Source organism: Phyllostomus discolor, chromosome 6, assembly GCF_004126475.2.
Source record: "Phyllostomus discolor isolate MPI-MPIP mPhyDis1 chromosome 6, mPhyDis1.pri.v3, whole genome shotgun sequence".
Classification (NCBI taxonomy): domain Eukaryota; kingdom Metazoa; phylum Chordata; class Mammalia; order Chiroptera; family Phyllostomidae; genus Phyllostomus; species Phyllostomus discolor.
In genome coordinates, this window is record NC_040908.2 from 166983552 (window position 1) to 166999525 (window position 15974).

The 15974-nt window shown below is 49.3% G+C and overlaps 1 protein-coding gene across 3 annotated transcripts in view; it reads left to right on the forward strand.

The window, feature by feature from the left end:
• Window positions 1-15305, forward strand: part of KDM2A (lysine demethylase 2A) — an 86609-nt gene extending 71304 nt beyond the window's left edge. For 2 of the 3 annotated variants that reach the window (XM_028515255.2, XM_028515254.2), the window contains exons 13-21: window positions 2196-2279; window positions 3593-3862; window positions 4378-4509; window positions 5893-5982; window positions 7510-8222; window positions 10144-10307; window positions 10822-10980; window positions 11905-12120; window positions 12542-15305. In XM_028515255.2, coding sequence (XP_028371056.1) covers window positions 2196-2279; window positions 3593-3862; window positions 4378-4509; window positions 5893-5982; window positions 7510-8222; window positions 10144-10307; window positions 10822-10980; window positions 11905-12120; window positions 12542-12723 — 2010 coding nt within the window. In that variant the 3' untranslated portion in view covers window positions 12724-15305. The remainder of the gene's footprint in view (window positions 1-2195; window positions 2280-3592; window positions 3863-4377; window positions 4510-5892; window positions 5983-7509; window positions 8223-10143; window positions 10308-10821; window positions 10981-11904; window positions 12121-12541) is intronic. The other variant, XR_004904046.1, reaches the window with a different exon arrangement.
• Window positions 15306-15974: the final 669 nt, after the last annotated feature.

Below are 15974 nucleotides of genomic sequence, written 5' to 3' on the forward strand. Positions count from 1 at the left end.
ACGCAAGGTCAGGCGGGCGGATAGCAAACCCTTCCTGGTTCAGGGTGTGTGTAACTGTGGGGACTTTGTCTGGCCGAAAGGCAGGAGCACTGCCTGCCGGGCGAGTCCTGGACAATGCTTCGGTTACTTCGTGCCGGTGGAGCCGTCACTGCACTTGTTCCCTTGCTTGCTGGGGTGTGCTTTTGAATTGGGTTGCTTGGCTTTTGAGAAGCTTTCCCCTTCTCTGCTCAGTCTCCCGCTGTTCTCTTCCCCTTCCTGTGCAGTGTGGGGTGTGGGCTTGTGTTTGAATGTTCTCCCGAAAGCCAGGATTCTAGATAGGCGTTAGCTCTTCCGCACTCCGCCCCCGCTCCCTGTCCCAAATCCCCTCTGGTGAAGGTTGGTGGCTTCTTTATATGGTTTCTTGAAGGGCCTCAGCTGGAGTCAGTCTTTTTTGATGAAAGCTGGGCCGTGCTTGGTGGTATGGCCCCAGCAAAATGAGGCTTGGAAGCAATCTGCATTTCCCTCCACACCCACACAGACCCTAGTAACTGCGTCTGTGTGTGTGAACAGCTGCCCCCCAGCCCCCCCGCCCCCGCGCCGCCGCCGCCCGCCCGCCCGCCCGCCCCAGTCAGACAGTTTCTCCACCTACCCTTCTCTGTTCCCCCACAAAATGCTTGCCAGTAGCACTAGACTGCTTTTGGTGAACAGTTAGGTTCCTTTTCTACTCTTAAACAATCACTAATGTTTCTGTGCAGTGTGTTTTGCTGAAAGTGGAAAGTCCCTGTTTGTGGACAGCTCTGTGCTCTCAGGGAGAGGAAATGGGCAGAGTCCTACTCCTCAGCAGTGCGAAGTGGGGGAGGGGAGCTGTGCGCTCTCTAGCACACATTTTGAATGGACCTGCATTTTTCACCCTAGGGAGATTAGAGCCCATACCAGAGCCTTGTCCCACGGGGCACCACACCCTGCCTCCTTACCACCATGCAGTGTGGTGCTAACCGGAGGCTCCAGAATAGGGTGCTATAGCAACTCAAAGTAAATAAAAGGGCTGGAAATGAAATCAGTTTGGGGGAGGGCGAGAGGCATCTGGCAGCTTGGCAAAGGGGGATCTTCATAGAGAAGCTTTATGAGTATGAGTTCAAGGGTCTTTCTGAGTCCCAGCTCTGGGATGTGGATGGTGATCTTTAGGCTCAGGAAGAAACTGCTTGGTAGGGAAATGCCTCATGCTTCAAAAAGTCCTGGTCTCTGGGCACAGAGCCCACGGGACTGTGAGGATGCGCATCAGAGACGGCCCAAGAGTGCTGGCCTGTCCAGGGTCAGCCCAGTTTTTTTCTGAAACAGTTAATCTCCTACACTCACCTGGATTTGTGTTCTTTTGCTGATGTCATTTACTTTAAGACTCTTGAGGCCAGAGGAAAAGGGATTTCATTCTGCTGGGTTTGAGATTCTGAAATTTCTATCTAAAACTTAAAAGATTTGTTTCAAAATGACAGCCAATGTGATTTACTTAAGTGGCAGTTTATACTGTATTATTGTTCCTTAAGTCATTCAAACTAGATTGGTTAAAGCCATGAGAGAACTATTGCCCCTAAGAGTGTTCCTGCCCTCTTATAGGAATAAAGGCAAAAGACTGACTGTGTGTGTGTTTGTGTGTGAGAGAGAGATTTGAGATCGAGATTTCCGTAATCAGCCTTAGAAGTACAGAGCCCTGGGTTGAACCAGACATTAAGACTCTGCTGTTCATATTATTAGTTTAGTATTAGCCAATCTTTTTTTTTTCTTGCCATTCTGCTGACATCTATAAAATAAAGGCTGTACTTAGTACCTGATAGTATTCATTAACTGGTATGGAAAAGTAAAGGGGTAAAGTAAAGTCTTACTGTCTTACGTAGAACTGTGTGACAAATAACACTTGTCGCCATGGTAGCTAGTTGCTTTTGCTAAAGTGTCAACAGTACAGTGCGTTCACAAGTACCGGGTTGGGAGCAAAGGTAAATTCAAAGTCTTGGCACTGTGTACTAGTTTGAGTTTTCTCTTTCATTTTGATTTACTTGTTTTTCAGCTAGTCTGTATGAAATGAAAATACAGACACTGCTTTCCTGCCCTTCCCCTTGGTGCTTGTGGGGACTAAGGCGAAGTCTGGATGCCACTGGGAGTGGTTGGCTCTTTGTTCACTGTGCCCTGCTTTATCCCCCTCTTTTCTCCTGTGTTACCCTTAGGTTTTGCTGGAGGAGCTTGCCAACAGCGATCCCAAGTTAGCTCTCACTGGAGTCCCTATAGTACAGTGGCCAAAAAGGGATAAGGTAAGAAATTCTTCTTCTCGACCTCCAGGTCCTGAAACACTTTGCTCTCTGACCATTAGCATTTGAGGAAGTAAAAGCACAACTAGTAGCAGATAGTTTTTGGTGCACTAGTATAAATGGACAGAAAATCATCCCTCAGTTCTGTTCTGACTCCTAAGTAATTGGCTGTCTTTAGAGATGACTTTCTTGAGAGAACTATCAAACCAGGAGACCTATCTCTAGGTTTGGGTGCCAAGGTATGCATCCCCCCCCCCACCCCACACACACACACACCAGAATGGATCAGTTCCTGTCCTTCTGGACCAGTGACTCATTTATATTCACAGAATTATTTAAAGCCACTTAAAATAAGTTCATATCTATTTAAAAGGCCAGTGTGTTTCTATGTCGGATGGAGACCACATTCTCAAGTTTTCCCTTAATTTGGATTTTCCAGTATCAAAAAGAAAAGAAAGGGATTACCCCTTAGCTAATAAATTGTCAGAAGTTTTTATGACTTCAGTTAGGCCCTGTATAATTTTTTCCCAAATCGTCCTTTGTCAGAGTTATTAAATAAAAGTAAGTGATAGCATTCTGATCCTGATCATGACTCTGGCAGATAAATTAGGTCTTTCTTTGGTGTTCCCCAGCTGAAATGGTATGGTCATCACATTTCAGGGGTGTTTAAGCAGAATATAAAGGGGTGTGTGTGGCTGAAAGATACCTTAAAGAACCGCCTCCTTCCTAGACACGGTTTCCATTTGATGTCTGCTTGGCCACGTGGGATTGCCTCAAAACAATGTAGTCATCTCTGGACTGTAGGGGTATCTGCCCTGTACCAGATTGTACGCTCGGATTCGTAGTAATACAGAAATGAACAAGACCTGTCTCCCCCTCAAGTAGTTCTGTCTTCTTTAGGAATATGTTCTGAGGAGTAGTATTCAGGATAAGGAAATGTTGGAGGACCCCTGGAATGACTGTGGTACCTAGAAAGTGCAGCAGAATGAGAGAGATGTGGCTGAAGGAATTGGCAACCTTTTTCTGTAAAGGGAATATGCTAGTAAAAAATATAATAAAGGTAATAAAATTTTTAGGTTTTTGCAGACCATACAGTCTCTGTCTAAACTTCTCAATTTTGCCAGTGCACATAAAAGCAGCCATAAACAATACATAAGCAAATGAGCATGGTTGTGTTCCAGTAAATCTTATTTAAAAAAAATAGGCAGCAGGCAGATTTGCCCACGAGCTGTAGTTTGCCAAGCCTTGTAATCGTCTACCTTCTCCAGTCCTTAAAGCTACCTGATATATTTGGCTTCGCTGCTTTCTCTTTCCAGCTTAAATTCCCTACCCGGCCAAAGGTGCGGGTTCCTACCATCCCCATCACAAAGCCTCACACTATGAAACCAGCTCCACGGTTAACACCTGTGAGGCCAGCTGCTGCCTCCCCCATTGTGTCTGGAGCCAGGCGGAGACGAGTACGATGTCGAAAGTGCAAAGCTTGTGTGCAAGGAGAGTGTGGTGTTTGCCACTACTGCAGGGACATGAAGAAGTTTGGGGGGCCTGGTCGCATGAAGCAGTCCTGTGTCCTCCGGCAGTGCTTGGCAGTGAGTGATCTGCTGGGTAAAGAATTTGGGGGAGGGATAATGGTGCCAGAGGGACTGGAATACACATAGTACACAGTTAGACTTCAGAATTGGAAAGAAAAAATTATTCTCTTTTTGGCTTTCCTTATTTTATCCTTTTTCTCCCTGGGTTCTGAAGGAATGTGTCTACTACTAAAAATCAGCTAATACTCTTTCAGCCTTACCCAATTTTCAAATGAGAGACCAGCATTTGAAGGACAAATCTCTGCTGTCTGTCCCCTCTTTAAGTGGGTTAGAAGGAAAGGACCTCGAGACCAAGGACAGGCTGACTGAAAATAAATGGATCTCTCTTGGTCTCTAGCTAGTTGATTCTCCCCAGTTTCTTCCCCAGCCACTTCCTTGCCTGGTCTCCATGCTCCTTACGCGTTTACTGGAGAAATACAGGAACCAAACCACCCATCTCAGTTAAAGGGAAGCTGAAACAATAAGCATCTAAGTCTACTCTTTTCTTAGTTTCTGTCTTTGTCCCCTTGTAGCCCAGACTGCCTCACTCAGTCACATGCTCCCTCTGCGGAGAAGTGGATCAAAATGAGGAGACACAGGACTTTGAGAAGAAACTCATGGAATGCTGTATCTGCAATGAGATTGTTCATCCTGGCTGCCTCCAGGTGAGGCCTGAGGGGCCCCTGAGGTCTCAGCTGACAGAGTGTCTAAAGGTACTGAGTGGAGGAGAGGAGACGGGGACACACATCACAAGAGGCTGCGAGCAGCTCTGTGGGCCATCAGCTGTGGGTCATGGAGTGATCTAACGTCTGCCCTCGGTCCACGTGTCTGTGCTGTGTGTCAGGCACTGCGCTTTGCCTTGAGGATGGACTGATACACAGAAAAGTCCAAGTGTGTGCCCTTGTGGAGCTTACATTCCAGCCTCTGGAGAATGTGTTTGGAGCCTCCAGGCCACCGTGAAACTTCCAGATCTGCTTTTGGAGCGTTTCATGTCTTTAAGCATCTCTCCTGCATACCTCATTGTATCTCTGGATATTAGTAACTAAAAGATAGAGTAGTAATATTAGGTGACATTTAATGAGTGCTCAGTCTGTATCAGGCTCAGTGCACATCTGAGGAGTTTTAAAAAATATGATGAAAGTTCATCCCTCAACATCAGAGACTGAGTCAACTCTTCCGTCCTGAACCCCGTGCGGAGATGTGTTCAGAAACTCCCCAAGTCGTTCTCATTTGCAGCTGAGGTGGAGAGCTGCTGCTTCACATGCATTCTCTTGTTTGGTCTTTAAAACACCCCTGTGAAGTTGGGTCACCCCATTTCTCTATATTTCTTTGAATCTAAGGGCATTGGTGCTATACTTCCTGGTCTTCCCAGGGGTGTCAGTTATGTCACGACTGCTACCAGGGTGACAGTGATTGTAAGACTGTTAATTATGAGAAGTAGCCCAATTTCAGAAAGATTCAAATGTGAAAAATGTGCATCTTAGAATCTGAAATAGCATATTATCCCCATGATAATGATAATGGTTAATGCAAAGCGTTTATGATATACCAGGCATTTTTCTAAACACTTTCCATAATCATTCATTCATCTTCCCTACAACCGCAGGAGATGGGCATTGTTACTTATCCCCACTTTGCATTGAGGACATGGAGCCACAGAGGCTAGGCTCTGAACCCAAGCTGTTCAGCTCTCTAGCGCTGCCAGGCTCAGGGCTGGCACCATTCCTGTGTGCTCAGTTCCTTTTGCAAAGTAGCATGAGGCCTTCAGGAGTGTATGTGCTGGGAGAAGAGGCCCCAGACTCGGGAATTTCCTCATGGAGCCTAACTTTGGCCAAGTAACCGAGAGTGAGGGTAGCCAGTTTCTCGGTGGCTGGAGTGCTAAAGTGGGACTAGACTACTCTCATTCTTTCTCTCATACAGATCAGTGTATTTAGGAATGGGTTTTCCCAACCACGAGGTGGCTGTTGTTTAATAAAGAGGCTTAAGAGACAGGCTTTCTTTTTTTTATTAAAATGAGACAGATTTTTAATACCCCTGTTTACTTATAGATGGATGGAGAGGGATTGCTTAACGAGGAATTGCCAAATTGCTGGGAGTGTCCCAAGTGCTACCAGGAGGACAGCTCAGAGAAAGCCCAGGTAAGGGAACTTTATCCAGATGGCACTGGGAAAACAGGAAGCATCAAGCTAAGGAGGTGGCTGTGTGTTTGCCTTTGCAGCTTCATTCATGCGGTTTTTCTGACCCAGGGAAATTTTTTTTTCCTTTCATTAATTATTTTTTTCTTTTGAGTTTTTAATGTTTTGTTTTTTGTGTTATGGAACATTGCTCCACTTGGGGTCTGCAAATGGCTGGGGTCCATATACACCCTGAAGCCCTAGAAAAAGAGAAACCATAACCGGGCTGCTTGAGGGGGGAAACGAGGTGAGCGGCCTTGTTCCTGTGGAGTTACACTCGAGGGGAGCGAGCGATCCGAGGCGGCTGGTAAAACACTGGTGTGCTGGAGTTTCTAGTCAAGCAGGTTCGGTTTTGTTTTTTCCACTTTTGTGCCTCACAGAAAGCCCGCCCATGGACCCAAGTGTGTCCTGCAGAAGCAGCCCCCTCCCCCAGGGAAGACCAGTCCCTTGACCTTGGCCCTGAGCAGCTGTGGTTGCTAGTCCAATGGTTGCCAATAATATCAAAGGGCCAAAAAGACTCTGGTTACTGGGACCAACAAGACAGTACCTACTAAGGGCACATACAGAGGAGGCAGCTGGCCTAGGGTCAGTCATCCAGGGCCCAGTGGTCTCCAGGTGCACTGTGCAGGAGTAGGGACAAGTGTCCTTACCTCCTGCCTGTTTCTTCCCCCCTGAGAAGTGAGCTAGTTGAGTTTTCAATCTAAATATCTTCACAGACAAAGATTTCTGAAGTTGACTAATGCTAAAATTCTCATTATTGCAAGTTCTTATACTAGCGGATTCTTAAATTTGTCTTCACTGATGGTAGTGGGCTATAACAGGTGGATTGGCAGGTGCTGTATTTTAGTTTTACAGCATTATAAAAGCCAGCACTCAAAGATGGTCATTCGCTTCCCACCATAGTGAACTAAGGATGTCAGGGGGAAAAGGAGCAGGGTTATTGCTTAGGGACAGAAAGGAAAATCTCCTTCAGGAAAATCCGCTACTGCTATGCTACTTAGTGGAACACTTTGATTAGGCTTCATTGCAACATAGCCAGGGTGGGATCCAGAAAGGGACAAGAGACTGGAGAGCACAAGCAGCATAAGATGCAGTTGTGGTCCTTTGTGGAAAGCCGGCTTCACCCGACTTGAATCCCTCCTTCGCATCCTGAGCAGATTCCTCCGGGAACAGTGTGGTTTCTCACAGAGGTTCCCCTTCTCTGCTCTGTCTCGTACTTGCCGCTGCTCTCTGCGGGTAGGGCGGCACGTGAGTGGAGGAGGCCAGCTCAGACGCTGGTGGAGCTGAAGGTCTGTCGTGTGTACTGCTCTCGGGTTCTGCATCCTGATCCAGACAGTGCACGGAGGCCTCTTTTCTTTCGCCACTAGCATCTTTCTTTCCCCAGAAGCATCTCTTGGTGCTTCTCTCCATAGAAAAGCAGTGGTCTGTCTTCTTCTAGGCCCCTGGCGGTAGCAGGGAGATACTGACCTGGCTTTGGGGCCTGTTTTGCAGAAGCGGAAAATGGAAGAGAGCGATGAAGAAGCCGTGCAAGCCAAAGTCCTGCGGCCCCTGCGGAGCTGCGACGAGCCCCTCACACCCCCGCCTCACTCGCCCACTTCCATGCTGCAGCTCATCCATGACCCGGTTTCCCCTCGGGGCATGGTGACTCGGTCATCCCCTGGGGCTGGCCCCAGCGACCACCACAGTGCCAGCCGCGATGAGCGCTTCAAACGGCGGCAGTTGCTGCGGCTGCAGGCCACCGAGCGCACCATGGTACGGGAAAAGGAGAACAATCCCAGCGGCAAAAAGGAGCTGTCTGAAGTTGAGAAAGCCAAGATCCGGGGATCGTACCTCACTGTCACGCTGCAGAGGCCCACCAAAGAGCTCCACGGGACATCCATTGTGCCCAAGCTGCAGGCCATCACGGCCTCCTCTGCCAACCTTCGCCATTCCCCCCGAGTGCTAGTGCAGCACTGCCCAGCCCGAACCCCCCAGCGCGGGGATGAGGAGGGGCTGGGGGGAGAGGAGGAGGAAGAGGAGGAGGAGGAGGAGGAAGATGACAGTGCAGAGGAGGGGGGTGCAGCCAGGCTGAATGGCCGGGGCAGTTGGGCTCAGGATGGAGACGAAAGCTGGATGCAGCGGGAGGTCTGGATGTCTGTCTTCCGCTACCTCAGCCGCAGAGAACTTTGTGAATGTATGCGAGTGTGCAAGACGTGGTATAAATGGTGAGCAGGGATACAGGGGTCAGGACTAGGGGTACGGGAGTAGGTGGCAGGTTTTTCATGTGAGACAAATGGGGGTGTTGGCATCTGGAGGCTTGTCGGGTCCTAAAGGGTTGGATTAACCTCGTCTGCTCCCCAGACTGAGGTCCTGTTCAGGATGTGGCCACTTGTGTCTGCAAGTGTCACAAGGGGAATAGACCCTTTGCCTCCTCTCCCTGCTCCATACTTTTCCATCTCTCTTCACAAGACATAGGACCCTGATTTGGGGGATGGATTTGTATAGTTTGTGCATAAACTCCAGTCAAGAGTTCCCCCCCCAGGTAAGCAGAACTTATCACTCACTCGTTGAGCACCTGCTGTGTACCAGTCACCCTCCTGGTGTTGGAGACAGATGCTATCCACCAAACACCTGCCTCAGTCACCCCTTCATCGAACGAGAGAGGTGGACATGCTTTTCAAAAAAATTGAAGTTGCTAATGATTTTCCAGTTTTAATTCTCATTCCTCAAACCTGGACCAGAATTGCTTCCTTCCACAAACAGTCCAGTTTTGAAGCTTTCCGAGACTTCGTTGTCCTGGATGAGACCAACAGTTTCTTCTCAGGTTAAACACTGAGAGACTAGGGGGAGTATCCCTAGCGATGATGAGCAGAGGTTCCCACGGGGCATTGTTCTTCTTCAAGCCCCCGGCCCCCAGGACACATCCTTTATATCCCAGTCAAACCCTGTTCACAGTAGTTCTCAGAGGTGATGCCCAAACCAGTGGCATCACCTGGGACCTCCTTAGAAATGCAGGTTCTCGGGGCCCGTCTCAGACCACCTGACAGAACCTCTGGGCTATAGGGCCAGGCAGTCTGTCCTTAACAAACTCTCCAGAGGTCCTGGTACACGTTAAAGTCTGAGGTACACTAATTTATGGTAAGCAGCTTGTTTCTGTCGTGGAAATTTCATGTGCCATTGGTGAAATTTTTACTGTCTTTGAATGAATACCCCATTCTTCATAAATACGAGTTTATTTCCCAAATCTGAATTAATACGTGATCTATCCCAAATTCTATTTCTCTTTGTAGGGCTAGTGGGCCTGCCTGGCTCTGTCCCTTGGTTTCCAGGCTGAACCACATAAGACTCCCATTATGTGCCTTCCCGCCTCCTGCCAGCCAGGCCCTGAGCTGGCCCGAGAGCAGGCACGGTCAAATATTAAACAGGCCTGTACGTAGCAGCTTTACTTGTGGTCTGTGGACTTGCAGGTTGCATTGGAAAACCAGGCCTCTCCCTCTCAGTTCCAATCTGGACTGGCTAGAAAGTGTAGAGATAGCACTGAGGTAGGAACCCAGCGTGGCAAAGGACTCTCCAGGTCTGGTCATAAAGATTATTTTTTTGGCTTAAATGCTGGACTTCCAGAGTTTAAGGCAGGGTGACTGTGGGTCGGCCAGATAGCAACCTGCATCTCCAGGCATCTGGGAATGACTGACAGTGGAGAAAATGGAGGTAAGCCTAGCCTCAGGCAGTAAGAAGTCAAGAAATTTTTTAGTGCTCCCTTATATGCACTTTGGTGGGAGCTGTACTATTCTAATGTAAATGAGAAGTTACAGTATATCATTTACTGTGTGTCCCTAACAATTGTGCTGTGTTCTCAGTCTATCCAGAGTAAATCAAGGTGAACTGGTCGGGTTATCCACCAGGTAACCTCTAAGGTTGCTACAGAGGACCAGCCCTATTCTCAGGCAAAACACACACACACACACACACACACACACACAACAACAACAACAGGCACGATGATCCACAGAAGCTTGCAGAAGAACCCAGGGAGAGTGGCCCTCCAGATGCTCTGCTTTCCCAGTAGCCCCAGCAGTCTATAATGGAAGTTCCTCTAATAAGGGATATCGGGTTATTGACAGCTACTTCTCCTGCCTTCTGTCACAGGTGCTGCGACAAGAGACTTTGGACAAAAATTGACTTGAGTAGGTGTAAGGCCATTGTACCCCAGGCTCTCAGTGGCATCATCAAGAGGCAGCCAGTTAGCCTCGACCTCAGTTGGACCAACATCTCCAAAAAACAACTGACATGGCTCGTCAATAGGCTGCCAGGTGAGCGGCCCTGCCACTGCCCTTCCAGGTCCCCAGGAGCGGGCAGGGAAAGCTGTTTTGTTGGCAGTGTGTCTGAGAAGTGTTTCAGGCAGCACCCCTATGCTGTAGTTGCCTTTCCTACTTAGCAAGAGATTTACCCAGGGGCAGTTTGACTGCCATTCCCCAAGGCGCCGCCCTGGACTGGCAGACACATCTCTGCACTAGACGACAAAAAGAATGGAATCAGGTGCTGCTGCCAGCCCTGCAGGCTTCTCAGTGTTGCCACTGAAGAGGGAATTTGAGTAAGATGTTACTTTGGTGAGCCCCTTGTAAGGTCCTGTTCTTGCCACATTTTAAGGTCTTGGAAGGACAGGAAGTCACCTTTGCATCACTCTGGTAGGAACTAAGTTGGCTTTACCGCCAGAGCTAAAAGATGTAATATAGGAGGGTGCTCATAGGAGTCTTTGAGCTAAATTACTAGCATAAAATGAGGATACAGTATGTATTACTGCATGTCTGTTTCCTTGTGTTGCAGGACTGAAAGACCTCCTCCTAGCTGGCTGTTCCTGGTCTGCAGTCTCTGCCCTCAGCACCTCCAGCTGCCCCCTTCTCAGGACCCTTGATCTTCGGTGGGCAGTAGGAATTAAGGACCCTCAAATTCGGGACTTGCTGACTCCACCGGCTGATAAACCGGGTATGCTCTGTGCCTGCTTTCTCTGTGCTTGTTTTTCAACATACTTCATCCTCAAAAGCTAAGGTAGTCTCACAGACGACGCTGTGCAGATTGAGAACAGCATGATGAACTGTACAAGTACAGGTTAACGATTTACATAACTACTTACAAAGGAGTAAGTCCATTCTGTGGGTCAGTGGGATTTTGGATCCAGTGAGTATACAGTCTGAAGAAGTCTGGGGAAGCTTCCAGATTGAGGTGGAACATTAAGAGCTATTCTCATAAGATGGTATAGAAAAGTGTAAGAGCGTGGGAAGGGCAGGGGCATTCCCCACATACCCTTTTGCTGTGTGAGGCATAATCTAACAGCTGGGAAGAAAGAAAATGTGTCTGGTTTCCTAGAAACTGCCCCCACACACTGGTCACTCTGAAGGCAGGGCTGGGCGTGGGCAGTTATGCTTAACCCCCTGCAAGGGTGTCTGGCCAGGGAGTAGCCGAAGCTCCCTGTAGCTTTAGAGCTAGAATAGAGTCAAGAGGGTTGTTTGTTTTGAGAGAAACATCAAGTTTTTTTAAATATGTATTTATTTTTAGAGAGAGGGGAGGGGAGGGAGAGAAACATCAATGTGTGGTTGCCTCTTGTGTGCCCCCTAGTGGGGACCTGGCCTGCAGCCCAGGCATGTGCCCTGACTAGGCACCCAACTTGTGACCTTTTAGATCACAGGACAGCAGTCAACCCACTGAGCCACACCAGCCAGGGCAAAACATCGATTTTTGTTGTTCTTGCTGTTCCACTTATTTATGTATCACTGGTTGATTCTTGTATGTTTCCTGGTCTGGGATCAAACCCACAAACGTGGCGTATTGGGATGATGCTCTAACCAGCTGAGCTACATGGGCCAGCTAGAGTGAAGAGTTTTGATGTAGGCTCTTTTCTTGTTGGTGCAGGTCAGGACAATCGCAGCAAGCTCCGGAACATGACTGACTTCCGGCTGGCAGGCCTTGACATCACAGATGCCACGCTTCGCCTCATCATTCGCCACATGCCCCTCCTGTCTCGACTTGACCTCAGTCACTGCAGCCACCTGACAGATCAGTCCTCCAATCTACTCACTGCTGTCGGGTCTTCCACGCGTTACTCCCTCACAGAGCTCAATATGGCAGGTACGCTGCTGCGATGTGTCATGGCATGCAGTGCCCCGTGTCTCCTGGAGGTCCCAGCCCTCGCCAGAGCTTGACTGAGTTATGTTACCTTGTTTCCTCACATCTGCACAAGGAGATGGGTTTCTCTCCCTGTTCTAACTGATGCGCGGGGGCCAGGCCTGGAGTAATTGTCAGGTGCCTAAGAGAACGGCCACCCCCCAGCTTCAGTGTGTTCAGCCTTGCAACACAAGGGGTGAGGTGGCAGGGGGCCTTCAGAGGCCACAGTCCTGATGGCACTTCTGGACTCTGAGCCAGGTCGTTATGAGACAAAGGGGGCTATTGTTTAGCATTTTAAGGGAAAGAGCTGGGGAATTGAGCAGCAGAGGCAAGCTCCTGTGGCTGTGTGTACATAGCATTCTCCTCGTGGTTACTTTCCCCACAGGCTGCAATAAATTGACAGACCAGACCCTGATCTACCTACGGCGCATTGCCAATGTCACCTTGATCGACCTTCGAGGATGCAAGCAGATTACTCGTAAAGCCTGCGAGCACTTCATCTCAGACTTGTCCATCAACAGTCTCTACTGCCTGTCTGACGAGAAGCTGATACAGAAGATCAGCTAAGACACCCGGCTCAGATTGAACAGGAAACTGATCTTCCCCTGACTCCCCAGCCAGGAGAGCCTCTCTCCCCAACCCTGCACAGGCTCTGAGGCCAGCGTCACACTCCCTCTCTGCTCTCCTGTCCCTTGAGCCCTTCCCCTACAGGCGGGGCAGAGAGAATGGTGGACACTAGGCTTATCTGCCTGCTCCTCTCCCTCCTAAGGAAAAGGGAGTAGCAAATTGATCCAAGGGGAAAGCATAGGCTGTGTGCTGTCGAGGTGCCTGCTCGCCCTCCCGCTCACCCTCCTGCGTGCCAGGAGGCCAGGCTCGGAGTTCGGGTTGTCTGTGCAACTGTCATCTGCTCTGGGCCCTGGGGCCTGCTCCCCATCCGTGGTCCCCAGCAGTGCCTGGTTCTGAGCAAACTCCCAGGGAAGAAAGCCGCCCTGTCTCCGTGGCCAGGTTCTCCTTGTGGTGTCCAGTGCGTGTCTCTCCTCCGTCACACTCTCCCAACTTACGCAGGAGGGGCAGCAGCCCCGTGAATGCCAGACCCATACAGATCACACTGGTGCTGTTGAGGTGTCTTAAGACCTCTCATTCGTGTCTGTGTTCTCCCCCGTCCTCCCGTTAGCTTGATCCTGTCCCATGTTCCGTGGTGATTCACGTGATGAGGCTGCCCCACCCCAGACTTTCCCACTAGTCTCTATGAGGTCCTTGTTGCACTTATTGGAGTTGAGGCTCTTCAGAGGAGCTGGAACTGTATCCCAGGGACACCCCCATTTTATCGCTTCCTAAGCAGATTCTGAGACAGGCGCCATCTCCTTGTTCCCACTTCCTCTGCAGCCTCCCACTGCCCTTTCCCACATCTTGATTCCTGCCTGAACAGGGCTTTCCCAGGATGAGTGTCCTCAGAGGGAGCAGCCTCTCTCCCCCAGCTGGGGGAGCAGAGACCTGGGCCACATCCCCACCTGCCTCCCAGCAGGCACCAGGCCTCCAGTGTAGCGGAGCCCCCAGAGCCCAGACCTGTGTTTAGCCCCAGTGGCTCGCTGGTCTGGCACCTTTTGCGGGAAGGGAGAGTTCCTGCTTAGAAGCCAGTCACCTGCCCTCTGCCTGCAGCCGTGCAAGGGGGTGTGCATGTGCCTCTGTGTGTGTGGCTGAGTGTATTATGCGTGTGTGTGGGGGGGGAGGGAGGGAGGGGAGTGTGGTGTCACCCACTTTACCCCCCTGTGTCAAGCCCCATCAGCTGCCCCCTTTTTCTTTGCATTGAACGGCCTGTCCAAAGATCCTCTCTCTAGGGCAGCAGAGAGCTTTTTGCACTTTAAAAAAAAAAAAGTAGGAAAAGAAAGAAAGGTCGGAATTGCTTTTGGGTCAATATTGAAATGTGTGAGGAGATAGATGCTCAGTAGCAGCAGCCTGTGGCAAGAGCTTATAAGTGATAGACGCGGATTTGCACTCTGCTCTCCCTCTGGAAGGACAGTGATAGCACAACCTTGCCCGCCTCCTCGTCCTCCAACCCCGCCCCTCCCTGGCCCCTTTCCTGCAGCCCAGTCTCAGGCTCTTCTCCTCCTGAAGCCCTACAGGGGAGGGCAAGGAGCCCAGGCACCCTGAGGAGAGACGCCAACTGCACCCTTGCCACTTCCAAAGCAATAGAGGCAGAGGGGACCTCCCTCTTTGCCACCTAGCCCAGCTTTGACCCTGGCATTGACTGGCCTCCTGAGAGTAACCTGGGTCCTGGTAGGAAGGGGTGGCGTGTCTGTTTCTTCCAATCTGCTGATTGTCTCGGCTGCACCTTAAAAGCAGCAGTCTGCTCCCGTGACCCTCTGCGCCCCTTCTGTTGGTCTCCAGGCCCAGCAGCCTGGGGCTGACACTTGGAGGAAATGCCAGTGACTTATTCCAGAGTGCCTCAGTTACGGGGACTTCTCTGTAAAGAACCCTGGGTATTGAGCAGAAACCTTATTAATGTTGTTAATGACCTATAATTGGAAGCTTCCTGCCTTTTTTTGGTTGCTCCTGTGGAAAATACTAAAAAGATTGTTTTGTTGTGTTGTCTTTTTATAAAAGGGGAGGTGGAGAGACCCCTTCAGAGCAGGGATTGTGCCGGGAGAGTGCCTCTGACTTTGGGACATTTCATCCGCAGAAATTTCCAAGCTGATGGTTTGTTTTGGGTTTTGGTTTTTATTTTTGTTTTTGGTTTGGAAAAAGCATTTTTACCGCGCACGTAAATTGGTCAGCAGAAAAGGGAACCCAGGAGTGGTGGCAGATGGACCTATGCCTTTGCTGGGTTTTCCTTTTCTCTGGGACCGAGAGGGGGAAAATGGTTTTTAGAGGTGAGGGATGGTCCGTATGGAGGAAAGAAATGTCTGTCTGGGGACAGAGGAAGCCGGGAGTTCCATCGCCTCTCCTGCAATCTGCTCTTAGATACGGCCTCGCCAGAAGAGCCTGCCCTCCAACCACAGGACCACACGCCTGCCTCCGTCTGTCCGAGCACCGGGGCGAAAAACCACAAAGGAAAGGAAGAAAATTTATATATATATAATATAAAATCACTTGGTGATTAAAAAAATAACTGCTCCATAAATAAAACTCCTAAAGTCACTATGTTTAAAGGGTTTGGTTGTGTTTTTGTTTTTTCGGAGAAATATTGTAAATATATATTTTTTGTTGCTGATTTAGAGTCAATCTCCAATGTTGTGCTAAAAATTTTAAATTAAATGTAAGCATTAAGGGGACAAGTCATGCTATCTCAGTTGACACATTGGGGTTACTTGGGACCAGGGAAGGAGGGAGCTGGATGGACTTTTGTTTTCTAGACATTCTCCACTATCGGTTTTAGAAAGAGCAAAGACATCGTTCCTCTGACACTGGGGATGGGAGATATTTGTGTAATAAAATTTTTAAAAAGCAAAAAAAAGAAATAGCTTCCAATGGGAAATATTTTGATTTGGGTTTTGTTTTTTGTTTTTAATAAAAGACTTTTAAAAACAAAACAAAACAAGCAAACAAACAAAAACCTTTTCTGCCTTGGTGTGTGTGTGCGTGCACGAGAGAGAGAGAGAGAGAGAGAGGGAGAGAGAGAACATGGGGGGCGGGAGAAGGAGGCAGAAGGTCCAAGGGTGAAAAGCCAGGGCCCGGGGTTGCCTGTCTCATCCCTCTGAGCAGAAGCAGCCTCTAAAATCACCACATTGTACTTCATCAGACTTTTCAATGGAAGTGAAACTAGGTTTGAGAAGACCTGATCACCTATACACCCCCGCCCCCCACGAGGCAGTGCTTGG